The sequence below is a fragment of the Ranitomeya imitator genome, chromosome 1 (genome assembly GCF_032444005.1).
Source record: "Ranitomeya imitator isolate aRanImi1 chromosome 1, aRanImi1.pri, whole genome shotgun sequence".
NCBI lineage: Eukaryota > Metazoa > Chordata > Amphibia > Anura > Dendrobatidae > Ranitomeya > Ranitomeya imitator.
Genome location: NC_091282.1, coordinates 313,184,808 through 313,200,947, shown reverse-complemented (window position 1 = coordinate 313,200,947; position 16,140 = coordinate 313,184,808). Strand labels below are relative to the sequence as shown.

Below are 16,140 nucleotides of genomic sequence, written 5' to 3'. Positions count from 1 at the left end.
GGTGATCTCCGAGTATTTGTTAGTGCTTGGAGATTTAGTTATTGTTGACTCATACTGTGCAGTTATAGAGAACCGCAAGATTATTTGGAGTGTCAGAGGAACCAGTGTTTCCAATACATTTCCACGTTGGTAACATGCTCAGGAGTGCTGTCTACATCAGTCCATGTGCCCTATAGGTCTCACATTTCCAAATCATCAATATTAGCACATTTAGGGACTCCGAATCTGCTTGATCTGGTAACATACATTTAATTATCGAAGTGACAAGTTGTAGACGGACGCTATACCTTGACCCAAGAATGAGGCCCCTTCTTGCACCCTGCAGAATGAAGGAGTGCATGAACAAATAGGTCATATCAAACAATATAGACAAAAGGTGCTAAATAATGCAAAGACACCACTTGAAACAGACAAGACATAAAAATCAGTAGGAACACACAATTTCTAAAAGGTGCTTTATGCTTACATATGATCTGATATAATAAAATAAAACGCTCTAACTTGCATATATAGTATTTAAAATGGCCACCGCTATAGGAGAAATTTCTGTACAAGTTTATGGTTGTCGCCAGTTTTGACAGACACTCAAATTGGAATAGAATTGTACCTTGAAATCCAATATAAAGTTCATTTTAAGAACATTACGCGTAAATAATAACATTGCAGTAAGACATTTTATATAATCCAATACAACCCTATGAGATTATTATTTGTAACAGGTCTGTAACAATGGCAAAGGCCTGTGTCCTAGCTAGAAAGCAGTATTATCTTTCCAGAGGACTATGCGTAACAAAAATAAATATCACAGTATATATCCCACCACCTGCAAGCTTACCCTCAACATTTTTTTTTTATCTCGATTTCAGATTTACTGTTTGACCTAAAAACAGAATAAACTTGCCAAGCTGGCTAGCACTTTTAGGCTATGTGCACACGTTGTAGATTATTTGTGGTTATTTAGCGTTTTTGCGCTATAAAAACGCTATAAAACCGCAAATAATCTGCATACATTAAGGATCCCATAATTTATAATGGAATCCGCAATTTCTGTACACATGATGTGCGTTTTTCCGCATGAAAAACGCATTGCGGAAAAATAATGAACCTGTTCATTAATTTTGCGTTTTTTTAGCGGATTTCCCACTGTCTAATGCATTGGGAAATGTCCAGGAAAAACCGTGCAAAAAAACACGTCAAAACCGCGCAAAAAAACGCATGCGGATTTCATGCGGAAATCTGGCAGAAATGTCCGGATTTCCACAGGAATTTTCTGCATGAATTCCTGAACGTGTGCACATAGCCTTAACATCATGAATACCCGAGTACTTTTATACTGGGAAACTTTGATGTTAAACTATTTTCCACCCCAAAGCTTTTGTGGCATAACAACTAGATTGGTAAGGGTATGTCCACACGTTGCGGATTTTGCTGTGGATTCGCAGCAGTTTTCCCTGAGTTTACCATGTAAACCTATGGAAAACAAAATCCGCAGTGCACATGCTGTGGAAAAAAAAAACGTGCGGAAACATAGCGTTGTTTATTCCACAGCATGTCAATTCTTTGTGCAGATTCCACAGTGGTTTACACCTGCTCCGTAATCGGAATCCGCAGGTGGAATCCGCAAAAAGATCGCAGTAAACCCGTGGCAATTCCGCAGGAAATCTGCAGTGCGGTTTACCTGCAGATTTACCAAAATTAGTACGGAAAAATCCGCAGCGTGTGCACATAGCCTTAGACCATTACCAAAGGGTTTTGGGTCCAACAGATAGATGGCAGCACAGCACTTTAAAATCCAATGGAAGCACAGAAAAAAATATGGTGCACGTTTATCTCCAATTTATGCTTATGGGTCAAAAGTGACAACATAGACTCCAAGCCACACATTAGTATCAGATTTTTTTTTATATATTTATATCTAGTTGCTTTGTTAAAAAAGTCTAAGGGATTTTAATATTAAAAGGGATTCAATTACTAGTTTGCGAATTCTAAGACGTATGCATATGCAGGACTGACTCTGAATTTTGGCTTTAACTTCAATGGACATTATATAATGATTGTCATCTTCAATTTGAAGCATTAAAAGGAACTTTCAGATCTTATTACGATGTGGAACTAAATACTTAAAAGGGAACCTATCAAACTCACCCCACCAACCATTAAAATGACTTCGTGGGTTATCACGGGAACTGGCTTATCTTTTAAAGGACTACAAAGGGCTGCTTCAGTGGAGGAGAAATTGTGCTTTTTTAAGTTTGGTTTGGAAGTGCATTGAGGTGTGATGATGCACTTAGAGCTCCTTAGCATGAATTATTCTGGGGCTAGCAGCACCCATCCCCTGCCTGACTGCCAGATCAGATGCCAGTGTACCATAGCAATGAGTCAAGAAAGGTGCTTCCATGTACTGAAATACAGCAGAGGCTAGGGAACTGTAAGTGCATGATCATAGCCCCAATGCACTTCCAGACAACCCCAACACAATTTCTGCCAGAAGTAGCACTGTGTGGGACAAACTGGCTTATCTTTTAAATGGCTATACAGTCACATGGTTGTGGGTGAGTTAAAGTTTCTGAAATGTTCAGAAACTTAAAGTGAACGTGACAGCAGATTTATGTTGCTCCAACTACGGGTAGCATGAATCGCACATGTTTATAGGGAGTGAAAAAGCTGTTGAGGACTTGCCTTCTGGACTACTCATCTTAGACACAGCTTTTGAAAGAGTTTTTTTTACTAAAATGCCAAAGCATTTCAGCATTGATCATGCATATTGTAGCCATCATCTGATTTATGCTGCCTGTGATGGAGAAAGCATGAATCTCACGTCAGCTTCGCTTTAATAGCATTAGTTGCCTTCAAGACTTCGAACCATGCACCTCATAATATCGTTTTCTTGAGAATATTCAAATTTCTACAATATTTATATCTCCTTTAGAATTTACTTCCAAGGGAAATTTCCAGGCAGATTGCCGATATGACAGAAATCGGTGCCTAGCAAGACCCTTATAAGAATAATGTTCCAGCTGCAATCGGATTACAGCAGTGAAATTAAATGGCATAAATCTTGTATAAATGCATGCCGTTTGCAGGGTATGTGATGCACATATTATGTGACCCATTAGGTCTCAGACGATAAAATGAAATTTATGGAAGAAATACTTCAAAATATCCCTTCCACAATGTTTTATATATACAGTGGGGCAAAAAAGTATTTAGTCAGTCAGCAATAGTGCAAGTTTCACCACTTAAAAAGATGAGAGGCGTCTGTAATTTACATCATAGGTGAACCTCAACTATGGGAGACAAACTGAGAAAAAAAAATCCAGAAAATCACATTGTCTGATTTTTTAACATTTTATTTGCATATTATGGTGGAAAATAAGTATTTGGTCAGAAACAAAATTTCATCTCAATACTTTGTAATATATCCTTTGTTGGCAATGACAGAGGTCAAACGTTTTCTGTAAGTCTTCACAAGGTTGCCACACACTGTTGTTGGTATGTTGGCCCATTCCTCCATGCAGATCTCCTCTAGAGCAGTGATGTTTTTGGCTTTTTGCTTGGCAACACGGACTTTCAACTCCCTCCAAAGGTTTTCTATAGGGTTGAGATCTGGAGACTGGCTAGGCCACTCCAGGACCTTGAAATGCTTCTTACGAAGCCACTCCTTCATTGCCCTGGTGGTGTGCTTTGGATCATTGTCATGTTGAAAGACCCAGCCACGTTTCATCTTCAATGCCCTTGCTGATGGAAGGAGGTTTGCACTCAAAATCTCACGATACATGGCCCCATTCATTCTTTCATGTACCCGGATCAGTCGTCCTGGCCCCTTTGCAGAGAATCAGCCCCAAAGCATGATGTTTCCACCACCATGCTTTACAGTGGGTATAGTGTTTGATGGATGCAACTCAGTATTCTTTTTCCTCCAAACACGACAAGTTGTGTTTCTACCAAACAGTTCCAGTTTGGTTTCATCAGACCATAGGACATTCTCCCAAAACTCCTCTGGATCATCCAAATGCTCTCTAGCAAACTTCAGACGGGCCCGGACATGTACTGGCTTAAGCAGTGGGACACGTCTGGCACTGCAGGATCTGAGTCCATGGTGGCGTAGTGTGTTACTTATGGTAGGCCTTGTTACATTGGTCCCAGCTCTCTGCAGTTCATTCACTAGGTCCCCCCGCGTGGTTCTGGGATTTTTGCTCACCGTTCTTGTGATCATTCTGACCCCACGGGGTGGGATTTTGCTTGGAGCTCCAGATCGAGGGAGATTATCAGTGGTCTTGTATGTCTTCCATTTTCTAATTATTGCTCCCACTGTTGATTTCTTCACTCCAAGCTGGTTGGCTATTGCAGATTCAGTCTTCCCAGCCTGGTGCAGGGCTACAATTTTGTTTCTGGTGTCCTTTGACAGCTCTTTGGTCTTCACCATAGTGGAGTTTGGAGTCAGACTGTTTGAGGGTGTGCACAGGTGTCTTTTTATACTGATAACAAGTTTAAACAGGTGTCATTACTACAGGTAATGAGTGGAGGAAAGAGGAGACTCTTAAAGAAGAAGTTACAGGTCTGTGAGAGCCAGAAATCTTGATTGTTTGTTTCTGACCAAATACTTATTTTCCACCATAATATGCAAAAAAATTTATAAAAAAACAGACAATGTGATTTTCTGGATTTTTTTTTCTCAGTTTGTCTCCCATAGTTGAGGTCTACCTACGATGTAAATTACAGACGCCTCTCATCTTTTTAAGTGGTGGAACTTGCACTATTGCTGACTGACTAAATACTTTTTTGCCCCACTGTAGGACATTTGGTTGTGTACACCACTATGTTGTACAATAGTCCACTAACCAATTTTCTGCTGATGTCTGCATTCTCTAACTACATAACAAATTTCCACACATTGCTTTCTTCCATTAAATCCTCGAGAATGGTAGGCATGAAATCTCACAAGTGTCAGCTCGTAAGACAAAGCTATTTTGCTATAAATCAACTACCTGGAAATCAAAAAGTGCTATCAGTTCCTTCACCCCACCCCACTTATATATCACCCACTATGGTGCTACATGTAATATATATATTTAGTTTTTTTTTTAAATATGCCTTTAATCCAGTTTTATAGGATCTGGTTAAACTTGACTTATCTCTTGACATACATAGAATCATCCATATAAAATCCTGGCAATTGTGTTTTGAGCAGATGGGGGCAGATCAGATTTTCAATTGCAAATGATATTGTCTAATGTACAAGTAAAGGCTTCCTAAACCCTAAAGTTCAAAACTGCATGACATTAACGACAAACAGCAAGCAGTCATATGCTATTCAATAGGCAACTGAACTGCATTGCTGATGGTTGCAGATAATTTGTCACATATAGGTCAGGTTTGTGAGTTGCATCTCAGGTCGAGAGGTCCACCTAGATCCTGGGTGTGTAGAAAAGGTTGCCAGTCAGCAGACGTCTCGTGAACTCCCTCAAGAGAAGCTCCCGCTCTCTGGTAGCTCCTTTCATGATGCCTCGGTTCTCTTGCGCTCTTCTAGACAGGTAAGGTAGAACTTCGTTGACAGGTCCATAGGGAACATACTTATATACAGGATAGCCTGCTTGTCCTGTCATAGAAAGGAGCACAAGAAATAACTGATACACATACCAAATTCAGAAGGATACATTTACATTAGAATGCTTCAGAAAGAAAATACTTCCAGCAATATCACTTGGTATAATAAACTGCACTTTAGCTGCACAGCTTTAATGTAATATTTTTTTAGAAGCCGGAAAGGACAATAAAGAAAATGTAGACAGAATATTAGAAGAAAGGGGGTTAAGGGTAGGTACACACGTCATCTTTTATATAACCTTTTTCAAGTTGAAGACAGTTCCTTAAGATGCCAGGAGTTCCTGAAAAGTACTTTTTTTTTGGTGGTGGACTTGCCGCAGCCCTTTTCCACCTTTCTTTAACACTATGACTACTGGACTCGTGACCCCGACTAGAACTACTGAAGTGCAAGTAGTCAAAATGACTATACCAGTAGTCCTAGTGTTAATAGTATGCCTGTACAAATAGTGAGCGGAGCATGGAAGCCGCCAGAAGAATGTCGAGATAACTTTAGCCAATTTATGCTTTAGACAGTTGAATAGGTTAAAAAAAGATCAAATACATGGGACATATTCACAAGAAGTTTCGATATGTTCATGCTTTTGTTTAGAGTTTTTTATTTTAAATGTATAAAAAAGGTACTGGAAACATGCGTAAGGAATGGATTTATGTTGCGTAGTAAAATATTCAGGGTTGAAAGGTCATGTAAAAATGAACACTCAAACGTTGAATTCCGTTTTAAAAAGGGGTTGTCAAAGGTGTATTTGTTTTCTATCCAGCTCTGGAAACCATGTCTAGGCCACCCAAGACTAGCAACCGACAACATGCGTGTCTAGTCACCTGATGCACACCGCTAAGTTCTGGTGAGGGTGCAGGCATAGCTCCCGAACCAGTGTAGAACTCCAGAGTATCCCGCGCTGGTTCCATGAGGGTGAACAAAGGAAATTAGGCTTACATTTCTTGTTTTAAAAACAATTCTACCTTTAAAAAAATAAAGCACGGTAACTAAAAATGTAAAAGCAATACAGAACCCCTTCAAGTTTAATTAAATAAATCTACGTTAATACTCACCGAGAGGAAAACTGATCTGGTCACACATGCCTAGCAACTGTCCAAAGTATACTTTTTTCTCTTTAGGAAAAATGCCCAATTCATGCATTCTGATGAGAAAAAAAAAAAAAACATCAATCATTGGGAAATAAAGCATAATTCTGTCCTTCCTATTTCACATAAAATAATAATAAAAAAGTGTTGCTTTAATTAGACAACTAGATCATTATATCGTTCTATATTAAAACCTTTACATTAAAACTAGAACTTATTCCTTATTCTGAGGGCGGCCCTTTAATTACTCCATGTCTGGACTACTTCATAAAAAATAAACAGCAAATTGCCTAGTTCAGAATAATTCAGCATGAAGGTTACCACTGATGTTCTTAATACCAAGGCGGTGGGTGATCTTGTGGACATTTTTCCTTTACATTTACAGAAGGGAAAATTCAGATGTTTTAGGACAGGAAAAATATGTATCTTTGCACCGCACTAGCCAGTAGATAGAAAAATATAAAAATTTGAGAGTCCTCAGTGGTTGATACCATCTTTTTGGTTAGCCATTAAAAGGTAACAAATCAGTCAGTAGTGGATCTACCAGCGTGCGCTTGTATTCCCACATTTTCAGATCCCGCTCCGGTGACGGAAGTAATAATGGTACGTTGTCCTTGTAGCAGGGATCCAGCAGGGTCGTCACCTAATAATCAGCAATGGTAACATTATGGGCAACTCGTCGGTAGTTTTGCGGGCACAGCAGCATAAATTGGATCATGTGTGCCAGGCTGCCCGGAGGCAACGACAAGCTGTCCTCAGTGGGAGGTGTGTCGCCTGGGTCCCCTGTATCCCCCCCAGCCATGCTCCTGATGCCTGTGAGACGCTTTGAGTGCCACCTTGTGCTGTGAACACATTATCTACTTCTCCAAAACTGTTCCCTGGCTGTTGGTACAGGAACCCACTCTTCCAGCCGTGTGTGCAAAATGTTTGAGGGCATTATAAGAGATTACATCCAGAAATATATTGCAGAGAATATTATAATAACTGACAACTAGCATGGATTCATGAAGAATAAGTTGTGTCTAACTATATGTTGGTTTCTATGAGGAGGAGAGTGCAAATCTGGATCTAGGTAATGTGGCTGATGTGATTTATCTGGACTTTGCAAAGCTATTTGATACTGTTCCACATATCAGCCTTATACTGAAGCTACAGAAGCAAGGACAGGGAAAAACTATATGTAGATGGGTAAGGCATTGGCTAAATGACAAATAAGAGTCGCCATAAATGATACGTTCTCTAAATGGGATATAGTCAGCTCTGGGGTACCACATGGATCTGAATGAACAAACACTTGGCAAATGAGATTTAATGTAGATAAATGTAGAGTACATAGGTTGAAGAGAGGCGATTCAGACCACCGCTAAACAGGGTTCTTTACAGCTAGAGCAGTCAGACTGTGGAATGCTCTGCCACAGGAGGTAGTAATGGCAGACACTATAACCGCTTTTAAAAAAGGGCTGGACGATTTCCTTGAAACACAACATTGTGGGTTATAGCTAAATTAGTGACGAAATGTACAATTGCTAGAGAAAGGTTGAACTTGATGGACCTAGGCCTTTATTCAACATATGTAACTATGTAATGGTGTGAGCAGTCCCTGTTCACACTCCCCCTGTGCCATCAATTCATCATTGTTTGAAGCTTTTTTCTAAAAAAAAAAAAAAAGCATAGAAGTGGGATAGTAATGCCGATTATGGCATCATCAGCTCTTGCCATGTTCAGGGACTACTCGAAGCAAAACGGCACACAAGACAATGGTAGGATATGCGTCAAAAAGCTTTCCACCTCAGGCCTAGCAGCTACTACATTTAACCAGATTGTGCCAGAGGTACGGTGGACCCTGATGGCCAGCCCCCCTTTCCCAACTCCCGTGCTTGTCCGTTAGTGGGTCGAGGACCTCCTGCGATGTAGGAAGGTCTAAGCCACCTGACAGAAGCGCCGCATAAGCCCCCATGATCTTGGTCCTCTCAGGGTTCGATTAAGGGGAAGAAGCCTGAGAAACTGCTGACACACAAAAATTACTGCAAATTACCGTATATACTCGAGTATAAGTCGACCCGAGTATAAGCTGAGGCACCTAATTTTGCCAGGTAAAACTTACTGACTCGAGTATAGGCTGGGTATGCATTGTCCCCTCATCCCTGTCCTTATATGCATGGCTCCTTATCCCCGTCCTTGTATGCATGGCTCCTTATCCCCTATCCTTGAATGCATGGTTCCTATAAAAAAAAAAAAAAAATCCTACTTACCTTTCCTGCATGCCCTCGCTGCATCTCGTTCCGGCGCCAGCAGCTCTTCCGGTGGAGCGATCACGTGTCCCTGCTCATTAAAGTAATGAATATTCACATCACGCCTATGGGAGTGGAGAGGGGGGAATATTCATTACCTTAAAGAGCGGGGGACACGTGATCGCTCGGCCAGAAGACTGGCACCAGAAGGAGATGCAGCGAGGGTGCGCAGGGAAGGAATGTAGGCTGCGGCTGTAACTGTGCGCGCTATAAGAAATGAATATTCACAAATCATCCCACCACCTGCTCTTTCTGTTTTTTTCTCCTTCTACTAGTTGCAGGTGACATCTCCCCAAACACTGGACCTCCCTCCACCAGCATACATTACTCTCCTCCAGCTACATATTGAAACCCTGCTAATCTTATTAACATTCAGTGCATGCCTTCTATTGCTTTCCACTGTGCTCTCTGGAATGCACGGTCTGTGTGTAACAAACTAACTTACATTCACGATCTTTTCCTCTCTAATTCCCTTGACCTTCTGGCTATTACAGAAACCTGGATCCAGCATTCAGACACCACCGCCGCTGCCGCTCTCTCGTTTGGTGGGCTGAAATTTTCACATACCACCAGACCTGAGAACAGACAGGGTGGAGGTGTTGGTCTACTCCTTTCATCACAACGTGCTTTCCAGGTCATACCCCCGGTTCCCTCACTTACATTTCCTTCCTTTGAAGTCCAGGCCATCAGACTCTTTAAGCCCTTCTCCTTGCGGGTGGCGGTTGTTTATCGCCCTCCAGGCTCCTCCCGCCTGTTTCTAGACCACTTTGTCACCTGGCTTACTCACTTTCTATCCTGTGACATCCCCACCCTCATCATGGGAGACTTTAACATCCCCATCAATGATCCCCTCTCCCAATCTGCCGCTCATCTTCTCTCTCTAACTTCTTCATTCAACCTCTCACAGTTTACCAAATCTCCTACGCATGAGGACGGGAATACTCTGGACCTGGTTTTCTCCAGTCCCGGATCGCTGCACGACTTTACTAACTCCACTCTCGGACCACAACCTTCTTTCCTTCTCTGTCAAGAATTGTCTCCACACCCAGGACACCCCCACTTACCACACTTATCGGAATACACATACCATTAATACCAAGCAACTTATGGACAACCTCCACACATCTTTAGCCCCATCTCCTCCCTCTCCTGTCCAGACTTAGCATTGTCACTTCAATATTACACTGAAGAATGCCCTGGATGAGGCAGAACCTTCTACACGCAGAAAGACCCGACACAAACAACGGCAGCTCTGGCACACTATGCAAACACGCTTTCTTCAGCGTTGCTCAAGGTGTGCAGAGTGGCAGTGGAGAAAATCTCTCTTAGCAGAAGACTTCATCCACTATAAGTTCATGATCAAAACCTATAACTCTGCCCTTTCTCTGGCCAAACAATCATACTTCACCACTCTCATCACCTCACCATCCAACAACCCAAAATGACTTTTTGAAACCTTAAACTCCCTCCTGAAACCTAAAGTACAGGCCCCCATCTCCAATCTCAGTGGTGAGGAACTGGCCACTTATTTCCTAGGAAAAAATCAACCACATCCATCAGGATATCTCAGCTCAATCTCCTCAGTGCCTGGATCCCCTTCCCTGCCGCACCTCAAGCTCATTAGACATCTTTGAGCTGTTTCAGAAGAAGAAGTTTCCAAGCTCCTCACTTCTGCTCGGCCTACAACCTGCAATAGTGACCCCATTCCTTCACCTCTCCTGCAGTCTCTCTCACCAGTGGCCACCACTCACCTGACTAAAATATTTAACCTCTCTCTTTCTTCAGGTATCTTTTCCTCCTTATGTAAACATGCCATCATTATCCCTTTACTTAAAACGCCATCCCTGGACGAGAACTGCACGGCTAACTACAGACCTGTCTCTAACCTTTCCTTCATCTCTAAACTCCTGGAACGCTTGGTCCACTCCCGTCCAATCCGCTATCTCTCGGATAACTCTTCTCGACCCTTTACAATCTGGTTTCCGCTCTGTACACTCCACTGAAACTGCCCTCACTAAAGTCTCTAATGATCTAATAACCGCTAAATCCAAAGGTCATTGCTCTCTGCTGATTCTCCTTGATCTATCTGCCGCATTTGATACTGTGGATCACCAGCTCCTTCTCACTATGCTCTGCTCCATAGGCCTCAAGGACACAGCCCTCTCCTGGTTCTCGTCCTACCTATCTGACCGCTCCTTCACTGTATCTTTTGCCGGCTCCTCTTCCTCTCCTCATCCCCTTTCTATCGGGGTTCCGCAGGGCTCAGTCCTGGGCTCCTCTCCTTTTCTCTCTATACACTGCCCCTATTGGACAAACAATCAGCAGATTTGGGTTCCAGTACCATCTCTATGCTGACGACACCCAATTATACACTTCTTCCCCTGACATCACCCCCACTCTAATTCAAAATACCAAGGATTGTCTGTCTGCTGTCTCTAACATCATGTTCTCCCTCTATCTGAAACTATATCTCTCCAAAACTGAACTACTTGTGTTTCTCCCTTCTACTAACCTCACTCTACCCAACATCGAAATTACCCTGGAGGGTTCAACCCCAACTCCCAAGCAGCATGCCCGCTGTCTTGGGGTCATATTTGACACCGAACTTTCCTTTACTCCCTATATCCGATCACTCACTCGCTCCTGTCACCTGCATCTTAAAAACATCTCCAGAATCCGACCTTTTCTCACCTTTGAAACTGCTAAGACTCTTACTGTTGCTCTTATTCATTCTCATCTGGACTACTGCAACTCTCTTCTGATCGGTCTCCCCCTTTCCAAACGTTCTCCTTTCCAATCCATCTTGAATGCAGCAACCAGGGTCATATTTCTGTCCAGCCGCTTCACCGATGCCCCATCTTGTGCCATTCATTACACTGGCTAACCATTCGCTACAGGGTCCAGTATAAACTCATCTCTATCACCCACAAAGATCTCCACAGTTCTGCACCGCCTTATACAGTCATGGCCAAAAGTATTGACACCCCTGCAATTCTGTCAAATAATGCTCAGTTTCTTCATGAAAATGATTGCAATCACAAATTCTTTGGTATTAGTATCTTCATTTAATTTGTCTTAAATGAAAAAACGCAAAGGAGAATGAAGCAAAACATTGATCATTTCACACAAAACTCCAAAAATGGGCCAGACAAAAGTATTGGCACCCTCAGCCTAATACTTGGTTGCACAACCTTTAGCCAAAATAACTACGACCAACCACTTCCGGTAATCATCAATGAGTTTCTTACAATGCTCTGCTGGAATTTTAGACCATTCTTCTTTGGCAAACTGATCCAGGTCCCTGATAATTGAAGGGTGCCTTCTCCAAACTGCCATTTTTTAGATCTCTCCACAGGTGTTCTATGGGATTCAGGTCTGGACTCATTGCTAGCCACCTTAAAAGTCTCCAGTTCTTTCTCTCAAACCATTTTCTAGTGCTTTTTGAAGTGTGTTTTGGGTCATTGTCCTGCTGGAAGACCCATGACCTCTGAGGGAGACCCAGCTTTCTCACACTGGACCCTACATTATGCTGCAAAATTTGTTGGTAGTCTTCAGACTTCATAATGCCATGCACACGGTCAAGCAGTCCAGTGCCAGAGGCAGCAAAGCAACTCCAAAACATCAGGGAACCTCCGCCATGTTTGACTGTAGGGACTGTGTTCTTTTCTTTGAATGCCTTTTTTTTTTCTCCTGTAACCTCTGTTGATGCATTTGCCAAAAAAGCTCTACTTTTGTCTCATCTGACCAGAGAACATTCTTCCAAAACGTTTTAGGCTTTTTCAGGTAAGTTTTGGCAAACTCCAGCCTGGCTTTTTTATGTCTCAGGGTAAGAAGTGGGGTTTTCCTGGGTCTCCTACCATACAGTCTCTTTTCATTCAGACGCCGACGGATAGTACGGGTTGACACTGTTGTACCCTCGGACTGCAGGGCAGCTTGAACTTGTTTGGATGTTAGTCGAGGTTCTTTATCCAACATCCGCACAATCTTGCGTTGAAATCTCTTGTCATTTTTCTTTTCTGTCCACATCTAGGGAGGTTAGCCACAGTGCTATGGGCATTAAACTTCTTGATGACACTGTGCACGGTAGACACAGGAACATTCAGGTCTTTGGAGGTGGACTTGTAGCCTTGAGATTGCTAATGCTTCCTCACAATTTGGTTTCTCAAGTCCTCAGACAGTTCTTTGGTCTTCTTTCTTTTCTCCATGCTCAATGTGGTACACACAAGGACACAGGACAGAGGTTGAGCCAACTTTAATCCATGTCAACTGGCTGCAAGTATGATTTAGTTATTGCCAACACCTGTTAGGTGCCACAGGTAAGTTACAGGTGCTGTTAATTACACAAATTAGAGAAGCATCACATGATTTTTCGAACAGTGCCAATACTTTTGTCCACCCCCTTTTTTATGTTTGGTGTGGAATTATATCCAATTTGACTTTAGGACAATTCTTTTTGTGTTTTTTCATTTAAGACAAAATAAATGAATATAATACCAAATAATTTGTGTTTGCAATCATTTTCAGGAAGAAAATGAGTATTAACTGAATTGCAGGGGTGTCAATACTTTTGGCCGTGACTGTATCTCCTCTCTCATCTCCGTTTACCGCCCTACATGTGCCCTCTGTTCTACAAATGACCTAAGACTAACATCCCCTGTAATCCGAACCTCGCACCTCCGTCTCCAAGACTTCTCTCGTGCTGCGCCAGCTCCCTGGAATACACTTCCCCAGACGATCAGACTGATACCTAGCCCCGACCTATTCAAGCGTGCTTTAAAAACCCATCTCTTCAAACAAGCCTACCACATCAACTACTCAGTAAACTAACTTTGTCCTGTTCCTTCCTTCCAAATATTATCTGCATGTGAATCTGCACCCTACTATTCATCTGTCCCCACACCCTCCATGCGCATGATAACTGCACTTGATACTTGACTATTGCACTTAAACACACGGGCTGATGACTGGATCATGCAGCTTTATATGAAAATCCCTATTTATTATAATTGCCAGACCTGAAATAACAAGCACTTTTCACCTATTGTGTCCCCCCATTTCCTTGTAGATTATAAGCTTGCGAGCAGGGACCTCACCCCTAATGTCACTGTTTAAATTGTCTTAACTTGTACTGAATGTATTGTCTGTACATGTCCCCGCTTAATTGTAAAGTGCAGCGGAATATGTTGGCGCTATATAAAAATTATTATTATTATTACGAGCATGCTACAACAGCAGCACCACGGCCACGTCCACATCCTGTATTTGATACTCTCCTAATTTTTTTAAGTGATTTTAGGCACAGTACTCCCACAAACACAGGTGCAGAGTCGAAACTTTTTTTTTTAAACACAAGCTACTCCCCAGACACGGGTGCAGAGCAGAAAAAAAATTGTTTGTAGGCACACTACTCCCACAGACACGGGTGCAGAGTACACAAGCAGAGGCTTTTTGTCAAAGCTCTGAGTACACAAAACCTAACACGGTAACACACTGCAGCCTCATCCTGTCCCTTCGCTAAGCAGAGCAAAATGACGGCGGTACCCGTGATTCGGCATTTATATATAGAAGTCACGTGGTGTGCTGGCCAATCCCAGACATGCCAATGCTTGACATGGCTGTGATGGCTTCAGAAGTGCCCACAACCTAAAAGCTTGTCGATTCAACAAACTTTATAAACACAGTCCTTCAAACTTTGCTGTTCAGGTTCACTCATCCATACTCTTCAGCAGCAGTCTCTATAAATTTAGTCTGTACTCTTACCAAAACCTACATATTTGAAGAGGATACACGGGACTTTGAAAAAAAAAAAGTTGCCTAAGCAGTTGTGCCCAGCGCCTGTCTCCGGTGGCACAGAGCGGTCACCTACTTCCGCTGACATCACATTAACAGAGCGGCAGTTTATATTGCTTTTGACAGCGCAGGACGACTTGTGTCATGCTGATTGACAGCTGACTATCCACTGCCTAATTGGAGTAAGCTGGCTGTCAATCAGCATGATGCCAGTAGTTCTGCCCTGTTAACAGGAAGAGAAACTTTAACTTTTTCAGTGTTTATATATTGAAATGGGATAATGTCACAATACCCAGCACAACATGGCTTGCAGGAATACATAAGCAACTAAGGCCGCAGCATTTGGGAGAGTGCCACATCCCCTTCAAATAGCTGAATGGAGGTGGTGTTTCAGATAGTTGGGCAGAAAGTGTATTATGATTAGTGATCAATACATTTTATGGAAAAATAATATTGGTGGATTATCCTTTACGCACTTTTCTAGCTTTAAAAAAAACAAACAAAACAAAAAAACTTTGGTCCACTTGAAAGTCCATTTATCTTCTGCTCTAAGGTTCTCAAAGAAATGCTTATCCACAGCAATAATTATGGTGTGAATATCATGTATACTGAATCTTAATAAGCAATAATGACCACCATTCTTTTTCCCTATACCCAGATGGTGTACTTGTGATCAATCATAATATAATCAATGCCATGGTCTTTGTAAAAGCTGGGGTCACACAGCCTTTGATTCGAGAGCAAATCGGGCTAATTCTGCTAATGTCCCTTGGATCAAATTCTGTCCGAGGTTGATCAGAGTGTCACCTTGGTGTGATCCAATTCTCTTGCATAAGAGAATCGTATCACAGGTGATAAGAAGATGGAGAACTTAATTTCTCCATCTTCTCCAGTCTCTGTGTCCGCGATAATCAGACCGCACGCTGACGACATCTGAGCGCAGTCTAATGTTTCACTCGTACCATAGACTTGAGTAGGTGCTCTTGATCTGATTATCAGATGCACCTGCAACATAATGCAATTGTTTTCTCATGCCAATTCGGTATGGAAAAAAACAAAAAAACAAAAAACTGGCAGATCAGCACTGCCCCATAGTATAACATTGGGTTGAGTGCTATATGATAAAATATCACATAGCGCTCAGCAGTGTCACACGCTTGTGTGAACGACCCCCGAGAGAGGGAACACTTTTGTACTTTTTTATCTCTAACAGCACTAAATAACGATTTGCTGAGAAATTAGTTCAGACCAGCTCAGAAATTTCAATACCAGGAACTCTCTCCTTTTAATAAAAAGAAATCAATATAAAAAAAAAAAAAAACAACCTCCTGCATAAATAGACTATTATTGCACTGCGTTGGCCTACCTA

General features: G+C 42.0%; 1 protein-coding gene across 1 annotated transcript in view; it reads right to left on the bottom strand.

The window, feature by feature from the left end:
- Positions 1-1,911: 1,911 nt before the first annotated feature.
- The window catches only part of PRODH (proline dehydrogenase 1), a 220,076-nt gene continuing 205,847 nt past the window's right edge, over positions 1,912-16,140 (bottom strand). Inside the window, exons 13-14 of the mRNA XM_069758514.1 lie at positions 6,658-6,746; positions 1,912-5,599 (exon numbers count right to left, since the gene is read on the bottom strand). Of these exons, the coding sequence (XP_069614615.1) occupies positions 5,409-5,599; positions 6,658-6,746 (280 nt within the window). The 3' untranslated portion in view covers positions 1,912-5,408. The remainder of the gene's footprint in view (positions 5,600-6,657; positions 6,747-16,140) is intronic.